This window comes from Dicentrarchus labrax, unplaced genomic scaffold, assembly GCF_905237075.1.
Source record: "Dicentrarchus labrax unplaced genomic scaffold, dlabrax2021, whole genome shotgun sequence".
Classification (NCBI taxonomy): domain Eukaryota; kingdom Metazoa; phylum Chordata; class Actinopteri; family Moronidae; genus Dicentrarchus; species Dicentrarchus labrax.
This window is the reverse complement of record NW_026136713.1, coordinates 20,414,943-20,429,334: the sequence shown is the minus strand read 5'-3', so window position 1 is coordinate 20,429,334 and position 14,392 is coordinate 20,414,943. Positions and strand designations below refer to the sequence as shown.

At 39.5% G+C, this 14,392-nt stretch overlaps 1 protein-coding gene across 1 annotated transcript in view; it reads left to right on the top strand.

Annotated features, from left to right (window-relative positions):
• slc36a1 (solute carrier family 36 member 1) overlaps positions 1-4,028 on the top strand; it is a 43,379-nt gene extending 39,351 nt beyond the window's left edge. Inside the window, exon 12 of the mRNA XM_051420690.1 lies at positions 204-4,028. Within this exon, the coding sequence (XP_051276650.1) occupies positions 204-478 (275 nt within the window). The 3' untranslated portion in view covers positions 479-4,028. The remainder of the gene's footprint in view (positions 1-203) is intronic.
• The last annotated feature ends 10,364 nt before the right edge of the window (positions 4,029-14,392 follow it).

Below are 14,392 nucleotides of genomic sequence, written 5' to 3'. Positions count from 1 at the left end.
TAGTGCAGATCTGCTAGTCATCGAGGTTATGTGAAGTAAGAGGACGTTAAAAGCCGCAATTTCTACAATTCGCCACAAGGGTTGGGGTGGGGGGGGGTTAGGTTTTAAGGTTAGTAATAGCTGAAGAACCAGCAATGAACAACTTGATCAAAGCTCATCGTTATACAGTCAGTCTGTTAACCAGCATTCATTTCCTCCTCCAGGTGCTCTCGCCATCCTGATACCGGAGCTGGACCTCGTCATCTCACTGGTGGGCTCGGTCAGCAGCAGTTTCCTGGCGCTGATCTTTCCTCCCATCCTCCAGATCATAGCGTTTCACACAGAGGGCCTGTCGCCGCTGGTGACCATCAAGAACATCGTCATCAGCTTGTTTGGGTTGGTGGGGTTCCTCACGGGGACCTACATCGCCATCGAGCAGATCATCACCCGCAACTCACACAAACACGAAGAGACGTTCTCCTCCTACATGGTCCAGTGAGGAAGTGAAGTGACTGTTGGCAGGTGGAAGTAACACACCCATGCCATTTAGAAACCATTTTAGGGCACATTTTTGTTTTTTAATTATTTGATTTGCTGCTGTTGGATACGGCGGCCATTTAAGGATTCATTCATCACGTTTAAGCATTACGAAGCTGTAAGGACTCGTGGTGCTTTGTGTTGTGTTTCATTATGTCACAGCTGCACTACAATGTGCTGTTGTGTCTGACATATGTGACTACTGGCAGCAACTCACACAAGTCCAGCAATGTAGTGCAATCTAACGATAACATAAAGCTAAATCATTCCTTCAGGTAGGAGATACCTTCAAAAGATTTTAAGGGTTTTTAGAGGTAATTTATCATTTTGACAGCCTGAATATATTGATGTGTTTAATATTTCGCTTAAAGAATCTAACTACCTCACAAACTGGTATCGATTCGGTCTTTGGAAACTTTTTAACACGTGGATTCGTAACTGTCAGCCCGAACAGCTTTTCACGTAGAGCTTTTAGTGTTCGACCACCTCATTTGGAAAAAAAAAAGGAATAAAAAAAAATCTTAATTTTTTTGTTGCACTTTGATTTATGCCTTACTCAGTGAAACGGCACACTACTTTGACACAGACAACTCATTACACAAACTTTAAATCAAGTACCTGTAACTTTAAAATTATTGTTGCAAGGTTGATTTTTTTTATAACAAAACGTAGCACAAAAAAAGGGTTGGGTATCCAAATGGGTACCAGTTCCAGATTAATAAGAACCGTGGATTGTTTAGGAATTGTGCTTTTCAATTTCATTTATCAACCTCAAAATGGGATTGGCCACATCTTTATTTGAGTTCTGTCTTAAATTAATGTAATCTTACACACAACAACTCCATAATATCAGTCAGCAGTAAGTGACCAGTCACAACACACTGTTGCCAGCTAATCGCTGCACAGCAAAGCAGCAACAGCAGTTTATAAAGTTAAAGCTTCCCGTTTTTTTAAAGAAATTAGCCTGATTATCAGACTCAGTTGACATTTTGTTTTTTTCAAATACTGACCGTGTACGAGATCTGTATTTCATAAGTTTGAGAGTTCAAGTCCTAACTATGATCTATGCGTCTTGTAATGGATACTAGCAAAGAAAATGTTCCTAATCAGTTTTTATTTGCTACAACAAAATAATTTCACAAAGAGAAGAAAGACAGTGTTTGTTTTCTCAAGTCATAATGCCCTAAAATCAGCTAAACTCAGTTAAAATCAAAATGAAAAGAGACGTTTAAGATAAAGAATATTCATATTTTATGTATGTACTTTTAAAATCAGTTTTTACTGCTGACATATTTTGGTTCAGTTTGTGAAAGCCAGGATCTGAACCCAGATAGATGAGCAAAATGAGAATCAATCCAATCTATCTGATACTCAACCCGACAACAAAATCTATCAAACTTTAGAAACGTAGTTGTACTGTTTGTGTTGGAGCTATTTTGTTCGACACCTCTTGTCTTGTCTTTAAAACGTTTATTTTTTTTTTGATCCGATCATTTTTTTATGTGTTTTCATGTTTTAATGTATTTACTAAGTTAACGGTGAATGGTATTTTTGAGTCGTCTTTTTTTTTTTTTATTCAACAGCATGCATTTTTAAGACTTACAACTAACCTTGAAAAAGTTATTTTGGTTCAATTACAGAGAGGCCCTGTGTAATATAATGTAATATGTATGTAATATAAAACAAAAGGTTTTAGTCACAAGCTGTAGGGATTATATTCAGACAAATACCAACACGTACTGTAAGTTCATTCTAAAGCTTCGGTACTGTTGTACGTCTTCAGTGTTTGTGTTATCCGGGCTTTGCAGCTATTTATCAGTGGACATTGGTAAAAACTGAAAGCTTATGGGCCTTATGTGTAAAAACTTGTAACAGCTGTTGGTGTGAATCACAGTTGCTTCTGTGCATATGTACATGTAAATGTCACACAAAAATGTTTAAATCTTGTTTGAAATGACGAAATATCCACCGTTCTCCATCTCCTATGGAGGAACTTGTGTGCTAAAACAGTTTGAATGAGATTTTTCCCACTGGACACTTTAAGAGAAGGATGATGTTGAGGATAATGGCCGTGAGGGGGATTATTATGTGCAGCTACCCAAAGAAGACTAATTTCACTTGGCTCATTTAGGGCTGCGAGTAGTGATAATTTGAAGTGTCACTTAATCAATTCTTTATTTTTAAAATGATGGTGAAGAATAAAGGCACACACAGCTCCAACACTGTATCTGTTGCACGGTAATAAGGAACAGTACAATACAGCATTATGTCCATCATAAATAAGGAAATGTTTTATTTTTTTTAAATTAATCATTGTTTAGTTTATCAGAAAGAGCCCGACGCATCGTCCTGTACTTTTATTAACAGTTTTAAAACGCTCAAAATCCCCAGATTGGACGGACTGGAACCTTCAAATGTTTGAGATTTTTTATTTGATAAATTCCTTAAAACAGATTTTTTTATTTCTTTATTCCTTGCTCAGAATAAATAACATTCAAAGTGTCCACGTGTGTTTTACTGTCTTTTTTAGGTAGCTGCCAAAACTACAGTATTTCCTACAGCTTTTGTCAAAGATTTGGTAGAAAGCAGTCCGCCTAACAAGGACCAACGGCAAAAACTGGGTGTTTTTTTTTTTTCCTTTTTAAAAGTCAGAGGTCGTGGCTAGATTTTACTCTTCTTATTGGCAGAATAAATAAATCCAGAAATCAAAAGTGCTCATCAGCTAGCTCAGCTACAGTGCAGTCTGCTTTACTCTTCTGTAATCCGTGAGCACTTCACAGAGTCTCACTGAATACGGAAAAGACGCAAATAAATGTGGAAAGCTTTGGGTTTATGTTATCAAAGGCATTTATTCGCCCCGCAAATTACAGTGACAGGACACAAATTGCAGTGAAACATGAGCTTGCGTGTAAAACTGCTCCGTGTAGGTCACAGATAATCGACGGCGCCAGTTAAATCACGTTAAGGCAACAGGCTGTGTAGCCACGAGCTGGTTCATAACGTACAGGAGGTCTCACTCTGCACTCGCCCTGATGAGCAGATTTCCAGCCTCACACTTAGTGATGAATATAAAAAAACATTCTGTCGTCGGTCTCTGCTGTCTTACATTCTTTATTACTGACTTTATTAGAGCGCTGGCGCCAGGAAGCCGACTCCACACATCTGATCTGCTTAATAACCCTCCTTCCATTAGCCTAGTTATACCCACGCTGCCATGACAACGAGGTCTTAAAGAGCAGCCTTTTTTTGTTTTAACTCTTGTTTTCTCTAAACACAAAAATCCAGTTTTCCGATTTTTTTCTCAGAAATTGCCACTTTTCAGACTGTTCTTGGTCTTTATGTGTACAGAACACGCTTATCAATGTATGTTTTAAATGTCAATTAAAGCTTTTATAAAACATTAACATGTCTATGAAAGGTGTAAAGCTGTAAATCGACTTTTTTTCCCTCCATCTATATGAATGTTTAAGGTTGTCAGTAATAATAGCTAACCATTAAAGGGCAAACTGTTATCAAGTGTTGCTGTCAGTTTTTGAGTCTGTCTATCAGCGTTCTGCAGAATGTAAACCCAAGCCAAATAAAGGACCTTGGATCTTTCCAAAGGATATTTCTCTCCGTGTCCCTGCAGTGAAAACGCTTCTCAACATTCGCCGCACAAGCACGTTTTCCTGCCTAATTGATACAAATGAGAGGGAGGCCGATTGGATTGGGAAGGAGAGAAAAGGGTCTGTTGGGGCTAATTTTCCTCCGTAAAGCTCCACGCTGCATTTACGGTCAGCCAGAGATGGAATTACATTAACCCGAGTTGGAGCAGGGGAGTCTCTAATGTAGACCGATGTATTCCGACATGCACATGCTCCATGCATTTTATATGAGCTGGTCATTATAGACGTGTGTGAATGCCTGCATTTAGCTTTACATTGGTGAAAATGTCCTATAGAGAGATGGGGATTAATATTCCATTGTTTTATTGGTTTCCCTCTGATTTCTTGTTGCAGGGGTTTGGCAGTCCATTATACTGTCAGTATCACAATGGTCTTCTGTTGTCCCATTTTCTGAGGACAAAAAGTTTCCAGCTCTTCCTGCTAAATCACTGCTCTTATTCACTTATTACCATCTGCACACCGAGGCCAAAAACACTTTGAGGACACCTATTCAGTCCTTTGTAATTTGTTGTAAACTGAGCCCTTTTCACTCCCACAATGCAGTGCCTGTCTGGTTCAAACACAGACGTGATCCGGGACATTAACAGACTGGTGTGTGTCTCTTTGGGTAATTGTGTTTCTATGCTGAACCAAAATGATGCACACATGACATCTCGGTCACATTTTCGTCACATTGTGTGCAGTAGCAAAGCTTGAATTCAGGATAATGTTATTGATATTAGTCATTTTAATACGTAGTTGCAATACTGCTATACAGCTGGCGATGGCAGCTTAAGTACTAGACGGTTATTTGCTGTAAAAAAAAAGAAAAGAAAAGACAAACAATCCTTTCCTATGGATTGTAGCTAGGCTAAGTCCTTGTCGACCTTTAAAACCAAATGTCATTTCAGTTTATTACAACGAGTCCAAACTTCTTTTCTATTCCTGATATTATTCCGGCATAGCTCAGTAATAAAAATCTTTTCATGAGTGAAAGCTTTTAGCGTTTAACATAAAATTTCATTTATTTTTTATGAATTCTATTATTTGTCAGGATAATTAAGTATAAGGATAAAACAGAAGACTGGAGGCAATTATTTGTCTTCTAGGTTGTATTTTAGGCTCTGAACGGGCTATTTTTTGTGACCAATGGTGTTAAAGCAGATGATGTTGCAGGTGGAGTTTGAAAATGTTTTATTTAATCTAACTTTTATTAACTTAAGTTTTTATTTTATTTATTAATTCACAGAGAAACACGACTCATCTTCGGAATCAGTTTTGTCTCCTGTAATTCGTTTCCAGAGAAACATGAATGACAACTCACCCTGATCACAGAAATAAAAACATAGAGGGCATGACCTTTCAGAATTACCTCACGTTCTTATCCACTTCAAAAAGACCACTTGTTGTCATGTAGGAGAGAGAAACTGAACAGAAGGCTGACAGCAGCTTCGAAAAGCAAGTTTTTAGCAAATCCGACAAATAAAACACCATGAAGGAATCATGCAGTGATGTGTCCACACATTTCTTTTTAAGTTTAGTTATTACCTCGGTCCATTATAGGAATTAAAAATGACTTGATGTGAACACCAGAAATAAGAATTCTCTGTAAGATTGCCAGTATGGATTTGTGGTTTTGCAGGTCAAATGACAATTAATTGGTTCAAATGGGTTTTTTATGGCTCCATGCCGGCATTAGCCATGGCCGTGATCTCTCTCAGGACATTTTACACTCTTTGGCCATTAGTGAACACCGTAACTAATAGAAGGGGAGATAGTCATCATCATTGGGGCAGCTGTAGCTCAGGAAGTTAGTGACACTCATTGTCACCTCCAAATAGGTTTTAAGCCATAATTGTAGGAATAAATCTGACAATTCCAGATTTCACAAATATGTTGACTGATACGACACAATAAGTGAACAGTAACTAGCACTGTATGGGCTTTCGACTGACTGTCTCATCCATTCTGCTATTCACAAATCACATGACTGCAAACGACTACTCAGAGCACGGCTAGTCAGTTGCAATCCTGCGAGTGAGTTTGATCTCTCATAGAGAGGCTTTGCATCTAAAAATGCCAGGAGAAAACAAAAGCATCACCTTTTGTATCGCTATACTTGTATATCTTGACTATCTTTACACAGTTAATGAAGTTCATGTGTGCCTGTTTATCCAATACATCTATAATAATCCTTCATTTATCAGTGCAATCATCAATAATGGTGATAACTTCCATTTAGCCAAAAAATACACCTAATACCTTTAATTAAATTCCTTGTCTTATATATATTCTGAATCTGGACAGACATGGCTGTAAACTGCTATTTGTCTGGCTGGCTGGGGCGTACAACCGCGGGACAGTGATTCTATTTTTATTTAAATTTTGACATGGTTCATATGATTTCAACTGTAGCAGCTGGTCCTCACTACGTGTTTAAATGTACACTTAAAGCAACTTATATGCATATTGAAAAAAGATCCCTCTTCAATCAACTTCAGTCTGCTTTACATGTTTTATGTTTGTGTTTATAGAAATATACCTTGAGGACTGTTTGGATCATAAAACACATAAATGTGAAATGTCCTGCCTCAGCACTGACCTGTCCAACTGAAAATCATGGTTTTTCACCTGAGGCACCTCACCTCAAGCTTTTAGTGAACTGAACAGATGCTTGGGTGAATGAGTGTAGCTCCTGTTGTTACCTTGAGACTGCTGTTAGTGTGGTTATGGATGAAGCTGGAATATTTTCAAGTGTGGAGAGCAGGCAGCCCCCTCGGCGCTGTCAGGAATATGCAGCTGCACCACCTTTCACTGAGAACAGGGAGATAAGTGCAGCTTCCCTGTGGACTCTCGGCTTAAAGGATTCTCCGCGCTCACTTCTCATCTTTGGAAAGTCGTTTTCCATTTCAAAACTCTGAGAGAGCCGAGCCGAGCTGAGAATAATGACAATGATCGTCTCTTTAGAAATGGTGGGTGGCTCGCCGTGAGCCAAACAGCCAGTCACTCTCTAATTGAAAAGCAGCAGCCACACACAGATGATTGAATATGACGCACATTTACAGCTTAAGGGCATTCACCAGTAATTATTCAGCTGTTGAATAATTACTTGAATCCTTTAGTTATGTAAAAGTACTGTAATATAGAAATACTTGATTAAAAATACACATATTTATACTGAACTCTACCCAGGTACCAGTTTTCTCTCTGCTGAGTATCAGCTGCACATGTTCGACTCTGTGGGTCTTAAACACGGATGTACAAAGAGTGCTCCAACGCTGTATCCTGTGAAAACTTCCAGTTTAGCCCTCCGTTAACTTGAATGAGTACAAATCCTCTAGACTTTAAAAATGTCAGACTGAATGGATCAAATTCTGGTAGTGATATGAGTCATTGCACGGAGGTTGTGATGCTAAACAAAAGATGTATCCATCGTTTTACAGCCGCTTCTTTCACAATGTAACCTTCTCAGAAAAAGTCTTCCTGGGGGCTTGGTCTTAATGGGTTGGGAAATCTGTATCAACCCTGAAAAGGATCCAGGAACCTGAGCGCGACCATTAGCAGCTCGACCTGAGACCGAAAAGTGGAAAAAGTAAAACAATTAAAAAAAGAAAAAATAACACCTGCTTCACTTTAATATCCAGTATTTCTCTTTTGGTACTGTGGCATATTTATGGTATTCGAGGGTCTAAAAGGGTCCATTTTCTAAATATAGAAAAAAGGTCATAAAGCGACGGGACTGTAGCTCTAACATAATGAAGTCATATGTGAAGCCCGTAGGGGCTGCCACAGCGTATCATCTGCAGATCTGATGATCCGCATATTTGATTTGGCATTGGCTTTTTACACCGGGTGCCCTTCCTGACGGGCGGGCAGAGTGCACAGAGGTGGTAGGTTGGCCAGACGATCATTTCATTTGGTCCAAATGAAATGTTTGGCTGGGATTATTACAGGCCTGTGACTGCTGCACATAACGGATTTTCTTTTTCTTCTTTATTTGTTTTCCCAGAGAATTTGATGTATTGATTTCTGTTGGGATGTAAAGAGAATTTCAACAAATATGACTAAAATGCTTTAATGAATATTTAAGTGTTTTCCTTTTAATGATATCATCAATGTTAACTAATAAAGAGTCAGGGAAGCGCCCTGGATAATTATTCTTAAAAGTCCAATATCACAAATAATACATTTTCCTTAAATGGCTTTACAGACACCCGCTATCATTAGACCCTCTATTCCCCTTTAATAAAGAATGGGAACCTCAGGAAGAGCAACAGAGGAGCGATCCGTCTTCATGATAGACAGACGTGTGTACAGAATAGACCAACATAAAAATACCGTTTGGACCATCAGGAAGACAAAATTACAGATAGATATGAAATATGATATGATATATAATATATAAAATATATCCCTGAGGATTATACACTAATGAAAACATGGCTATATGAAGTTTTATAACTAGCTTCGGGAACAGAGACCACGCCCGGCACTCATCTAATTTCCGCTCAAAACATACTTAAGCACACCTTATCTGTTCACTCCCTGCTCGACTCATTTTCCACATCCCTCCCCCCAAATCCTTTTTTTTTTTCTCTCCTTATCCAAATACAGGAACCACTGGGGCTCTATACAAGAGATATGAAGAGACAGCTCCCCCACTCAGAGTCTCACAACCCACTCGGTTCCCTCTTACCATCGCGCCAAACCCCTCCATTCATTCACCCACCAACAAACCTTCATCCCTCGACCTTCACGTCCGCCAACAACCCTTCATCCCTCGACCTTCATCCCTTCATCCCTCAACCCTCGACCCCTACCCCCCATCCCTTCAACCCTCATCACTTTATCCCCTCATCCCTCAGTATACCACATCAGTTCCCATTCGTTCATTATACATTCGATAGCGTGGTCTTTGTTAGTGAAGAATATTATATTCCATTTCTGCCAATAGGACACACTGGACCTTTAAAGTACCAAAGCTAAAATCAGTCCAATGAAATGGTCCATTTCAGAAGCATATATATATTAATGGGTAATAATTAGTTTCACATTATGTGTTCATCACTTCAATGTTGCAACTGATTCATTTTTATGTGTATTTTGTAGTAATCATCTAAATCTGCTGTTGAATAAATGCAGTGGAGTAAAAAGAACAATATTTGCCTCCAAAATGTATTTAGTTACGTTCCACCACTGCCCAGGACAAAAGTGGAATAAAAAGTGTGGACCCAAGACCGTTTTTAGCTCCTCTGAGTTTATGGGGGTCGGTTCTGCCCAATGACTCTTCATGGTTTTCTTACTCTGAGATTTCACCTGTCGACACTGTGAGCTTTGTCTCTGTGACCTCTCAGCTTCTGTTGAAGGCTGTTCTCACACTCCACCAAAACAGGAACATTTCTTCACTTGTTTCAGTTTGCAGCTCAGCATCAGACGGATCTGTCAACATCCCTTCAATAAAGGTCCAGCGTGTAACATTCAGGAGGAACTATAGGCAGAAGTGGAATATAATAGTCATTAGTGTATAATACCTTAGAATGAGCTATTATTATCCTGTTTCGCATTTTTTGTAGCCACCACAGTCTCCTACACACTTGGTTAAGTATTTCTGTTGGAAATCTCACTGCTAGATGTCACTAAATCCAACACATTGGTCCTTTAAGAGCGATAATGCCTTAATCTGAATAAAATATTTTAAATATGAGAAGTTCCTGTGCTGTTTTGGTCAGCGTGGTCACCTCTCCAAACCTGTGCCTGCTGCAGTGGAAGTAATAGATTACATTGTATAATGCATACCTAGGTGAGAGTGAAACTTTCTGGCTTGAAAAACTTAATTACAGTACCATGAGTAGATTACCTTAGCTGACCTTTCTCCTAAAATGGTGAATTCTGCACCTTCACATGATGAAGAGGGACAGTCCCTTATTAGCAAGCTGCCATGTTTTCTGTTGAATTAAAAACACAAGGAGGAGGGCCGCTGTTATCCGTACTGATGTGTAGCTCCACGTGCAGGGATCAATGGATTTCTCCTGTGAGGCCATTAGAAATCTGACCTTCTGCACTTTCTTCATCCAGGGGTCATCTCTCAGCCCCTCTCCTCTTGACTGGCTGTGACTACATTGAAATTCAGGCTCACAGCTGACTACGTTGTGACAACGGGAGCAGGAGTTTACCTGAGAGATGTAACATGCACGGAGGTTGTTTTCATTTCATTGCTGTGGAATCCATTTTTAATGCATCGTTGAACTTTAAGCACATAAAAAAGCAAGTGCTTTGCAAATTGCAGCTTTGGATGATTTATACGTGTTTATAGAGAGAGGGAGGAGCGAAAGAAGATGAAAGCAGGAGGAGACAAATGCATTGAAAAAGAAGGAGAGAAGACAAGATGTGATATTCTTGTTTCTCCTCCTTCTCCTTTCAATTTCCCTGTCAGGACGCATGAATAAATGTAATAAATAATAAAAGCATTAATACATTTTCACTTTCATTCAGTGCCAGAGAATTTGTCCATCCATCCTCAGATTCCATGACACCTCACCTCCTCTCCTCTAATCTCAGATCACAAACTCTGCTTTTCTTCCCTTTCTTTCATCTACGCACTCCTCCTGCTCCACTTGTCTCATCTCTTTTTTCATTACATCTCCTCTCCATTCCTGTCACTTCTCTTCCCTCCTGCCCCTTTTATTACATTGACAGTTATTACCAAGGCTGGACTAACCTGTTAGAGGGCCCCAGGGGCAAAAATCTACTGTGGGGCCAATATGGAACCTGTCTGCAGGATTTCTGTGTGTAAATCAGTTTGTGGCCATTTTACTAAAGACAACCCTATTTGAAAATAATGGGACCATATTTTGGGTCACAATCTCAGGTTATAATGCAGGACCCACAACAAATTTACAACAAGTTTGCATATCTGAACCACAATCCGCAAACAGTGAATCTTGAGTTTTTTGTGCCTCCTGGAGATTTAGGGCCCATGGGTAGTTTCCCATAATGCCCAGTTGGTAATCCAGCTTTTGTTATTATATTGACTGCATCAAATGCATTTTTTTTGCATCAAGATCCAATCCATCCCAAGTCGTCAAATGCTGCAACTTGGTCAGTAGCCGACCGCTTCAAAATGTTGGCCAGGCCTGCAGTCGAAGTCAGCCGATGTAGTATAAAGAGCCTGAAAGTCTGCACCAAAGGCAAAGAAATGACAGTGACGAAGAAGGGACGATTGTTTTATTCATGTACTTCAGTCAGGTACGTAACATAGCTTTATCTTTTCCTAAACTTAACCAAATAGCATGCAAGCTTTATTTTGAAAGTGTAACCAGTTTCATATTTATTCTTCCTAACTTGATCAGCTGCGCGTCGAGAAACAACGTGAGAGTTTCCTGACTGTTAGAAAAATAGAAACTACTGTACAAACAGGATGGTTCAACATGGCGGACTCAGTGAAAGAGCCACACTAATACACACTAATGAAAACACACCTATCAGTATTAAATCCAATTTCTGCCATAGATCCTCCCTAAATTTTACACATTAGACCTTTAATGTAGGCATTAAGCCTAATCCTAAGGAAGTGCTTTACTTCCACTCATGTCGCGACGCATGTTAAAGGTACACAACATCTAATACTGGAAAACCTGAAAAACTCAAAGTTCAGTAAATCAGAGGTCCATTTCATAATCTTCTCCTCTCCACTCATTTATTTTATTCCTCTGCCCTCATCTCATCCACTCCTCATTTCATTACCTCTCCTTCCCAACCTTTTCCTCACCCTGCATTTCTGGTCTGCTCCTCTTCATCCCTGTTTGTCATCCCTTTCTGCTCCCACCCCATCTCCTCCTTCTCTGTAGTCTCCTCTCCCATTTCAGTTCATAGCTGTATTGCTCTCATCTCCTCTACGCTCTTCTCTCACCTCTCCTCATCATGCTCCTCTTTATTTTAATCTCTGCTGTTTGTTTCATCTCTCACCGCTCTGTGCAGCATCACATCAAATGTTGCCAGAAAGGCTGCAAGGATTTATACTGTCCTGCGGTGTGATTCTGCCCGGTACCGGAGACGTGGACGTAGAGTGTTTGATCTATTGCTGCATCCTTGGACTCTTCTGATGTTGAAACAACACATTTAAAAAAAAGCCTATAACATATTGTCTGTGCCATTCAGGCTGAAACATCTTACTGACTCAATCTTATTGGTGACACTGGGCTTTGTTTCAAACTGTGGCTGTGATCGAAAGCTGAGTTTTAAAGCAAAGCTCAGACTAGATTGCATGACAAATAAGTGATCTGAATTGAATTGAATATACATGTATGACACTGCGAGGAGAAGCCAGCAATCGAGATTCATTAAAGACCAATCCATAACTGTCTACAAAGCTGTATCTAATGATTGATTTTAAGGATGATACATAGATTTATCGTCCTGATAAAGGTCAGACTGGAAATATATTTCATTTTGAATTATCTTTTAATCTTTCATAAAGTTTTGGACAACCTAACGCACATTCACTTTATTTCTTACAGACCTCTACCAGTTAAGAAATGTCTACTGCAGATGCATACGAAAGTTCCTGCCATTTAAATGTGTCAGTTCCCTGGAAGCAAAGAGAATGACATACAGTATATTATACAAATGTATACTTCAATAGTGGAAATATATGAATGTATAATAGCATGTGGAATATTTAGACAAAACCTTTTCCTTTAACAAGCTTGACTTGCATGGCAAAGTTTGAGAAACGCTGTTCTGTATACATTTTTATGCCTTTATTACAGGAACTGAGGGAGGGAGAGATGCAACAAGGTCCCCAGAAGGACCCAAACCAGTGTGTTAATGTGTACTGCATTTATGCGGTTAATCAGGAATGGGGATAATTATTGCCAACTTTCTCTTCGGCTTGACAGCTATATTTCCACGTTTTTCTCCACTATTTGATTTTTGGCTGTTTTGTTAAATCTGGATTTATAACGAGTGAGGAAAGAAGGCAGCAAAATATCTCATCGCCTCTCCTCAGCTCCAATCTCTCGTCACCTTTGCTTTCTTATCTGCAGCCCGTTCACTCCTGTCATTTCTTTTCTCCTATATCTCCTCTTTCCTCCTCTCCTCAATCTCCTCTTTTTGTTTTGCATTTGGTCCTGGTTTAAACAGTTTGGAGGGACGACGGTGTTGACCGGTGGCGTCACTCCCGGCGACAACTCCTCTAAAGTGACAGGACGCCCCTCAGATCTCCCCCCGTTACCGCAGCAACAGACTCAGGAGAGGCCACAGGGATGGATTGTTTTTGTTTGCTTAACAGAGAGTCACTCTGGAGAGAGGTTTCTGTAGACCAAATTGTCAGAGAGGCACAGAGATCGGTGGAGTGATTTATATATTTGGAATGCAGCACGACGGGGCAGAGAGATGAGTTATACATAGTGAGTGAGAAAGGAGCATGAGAGATCATGAAAAGGATTGGGAGCGGAAGGAGCCAAAGTCAAGAGAATCGAGATGAATTTAGATAAAAAGAGAAGTGTAGGAAAGATGACAAAACAAATAGTTCTGTAGTTTGTAGTAAAATATGTTGCTTTAAACACCAGAATGTCAAATTTATGTGAACTAGCACAAGAACAGCTCAGTTGGTATGATACGAAGGCATCTTGGTAATACCTCACAAATAATGAATCCTTCATTCGTTCATTTTAGGAATAATTTAGACTTATTTGCTTTATTTGAGTTTGATTATAGGATCAATACCACTTTTATGTCTTTGTGTTAAGTGCGGAGCTAAAGCCAGGAAGTCCTTTGCTTAGTTAGCTTAGCATAAAGACTGGAGGCAGGGGTAAACAGCCTGGCTTTGTACAAAGTTCAAAAACATGGCAACAACATACTAATAACATACTAAGTTTTTGGGTTTCGAGGAAGCTACGTCCTGTAACAGTTTGAAAGCTAGGCTCATTGCCTCCCGACTCCAGCTCTGCACTTGATGCACAGACCTGAGATTGGTACCCATCTTCTCAACATCACCCTATTTTAAAAATACACTTCCCCATTTTTGCTAGTTTACAGCTGAGTTTCAAACAAATGAAAAGTGAGCTGACGGGAGGTTTTAAGGATTTGGGGACAGCAGTCAGGGAGTGTTTCTTTTGACGACAAAGAGAACTTCGGGCCATTTTCAACATACATTAAATATTGATACTGTAAAATAATGTTCTTCCACAGATGCAGAGAGGGAATAAGTGGAAAGCAAGTGACACACATAG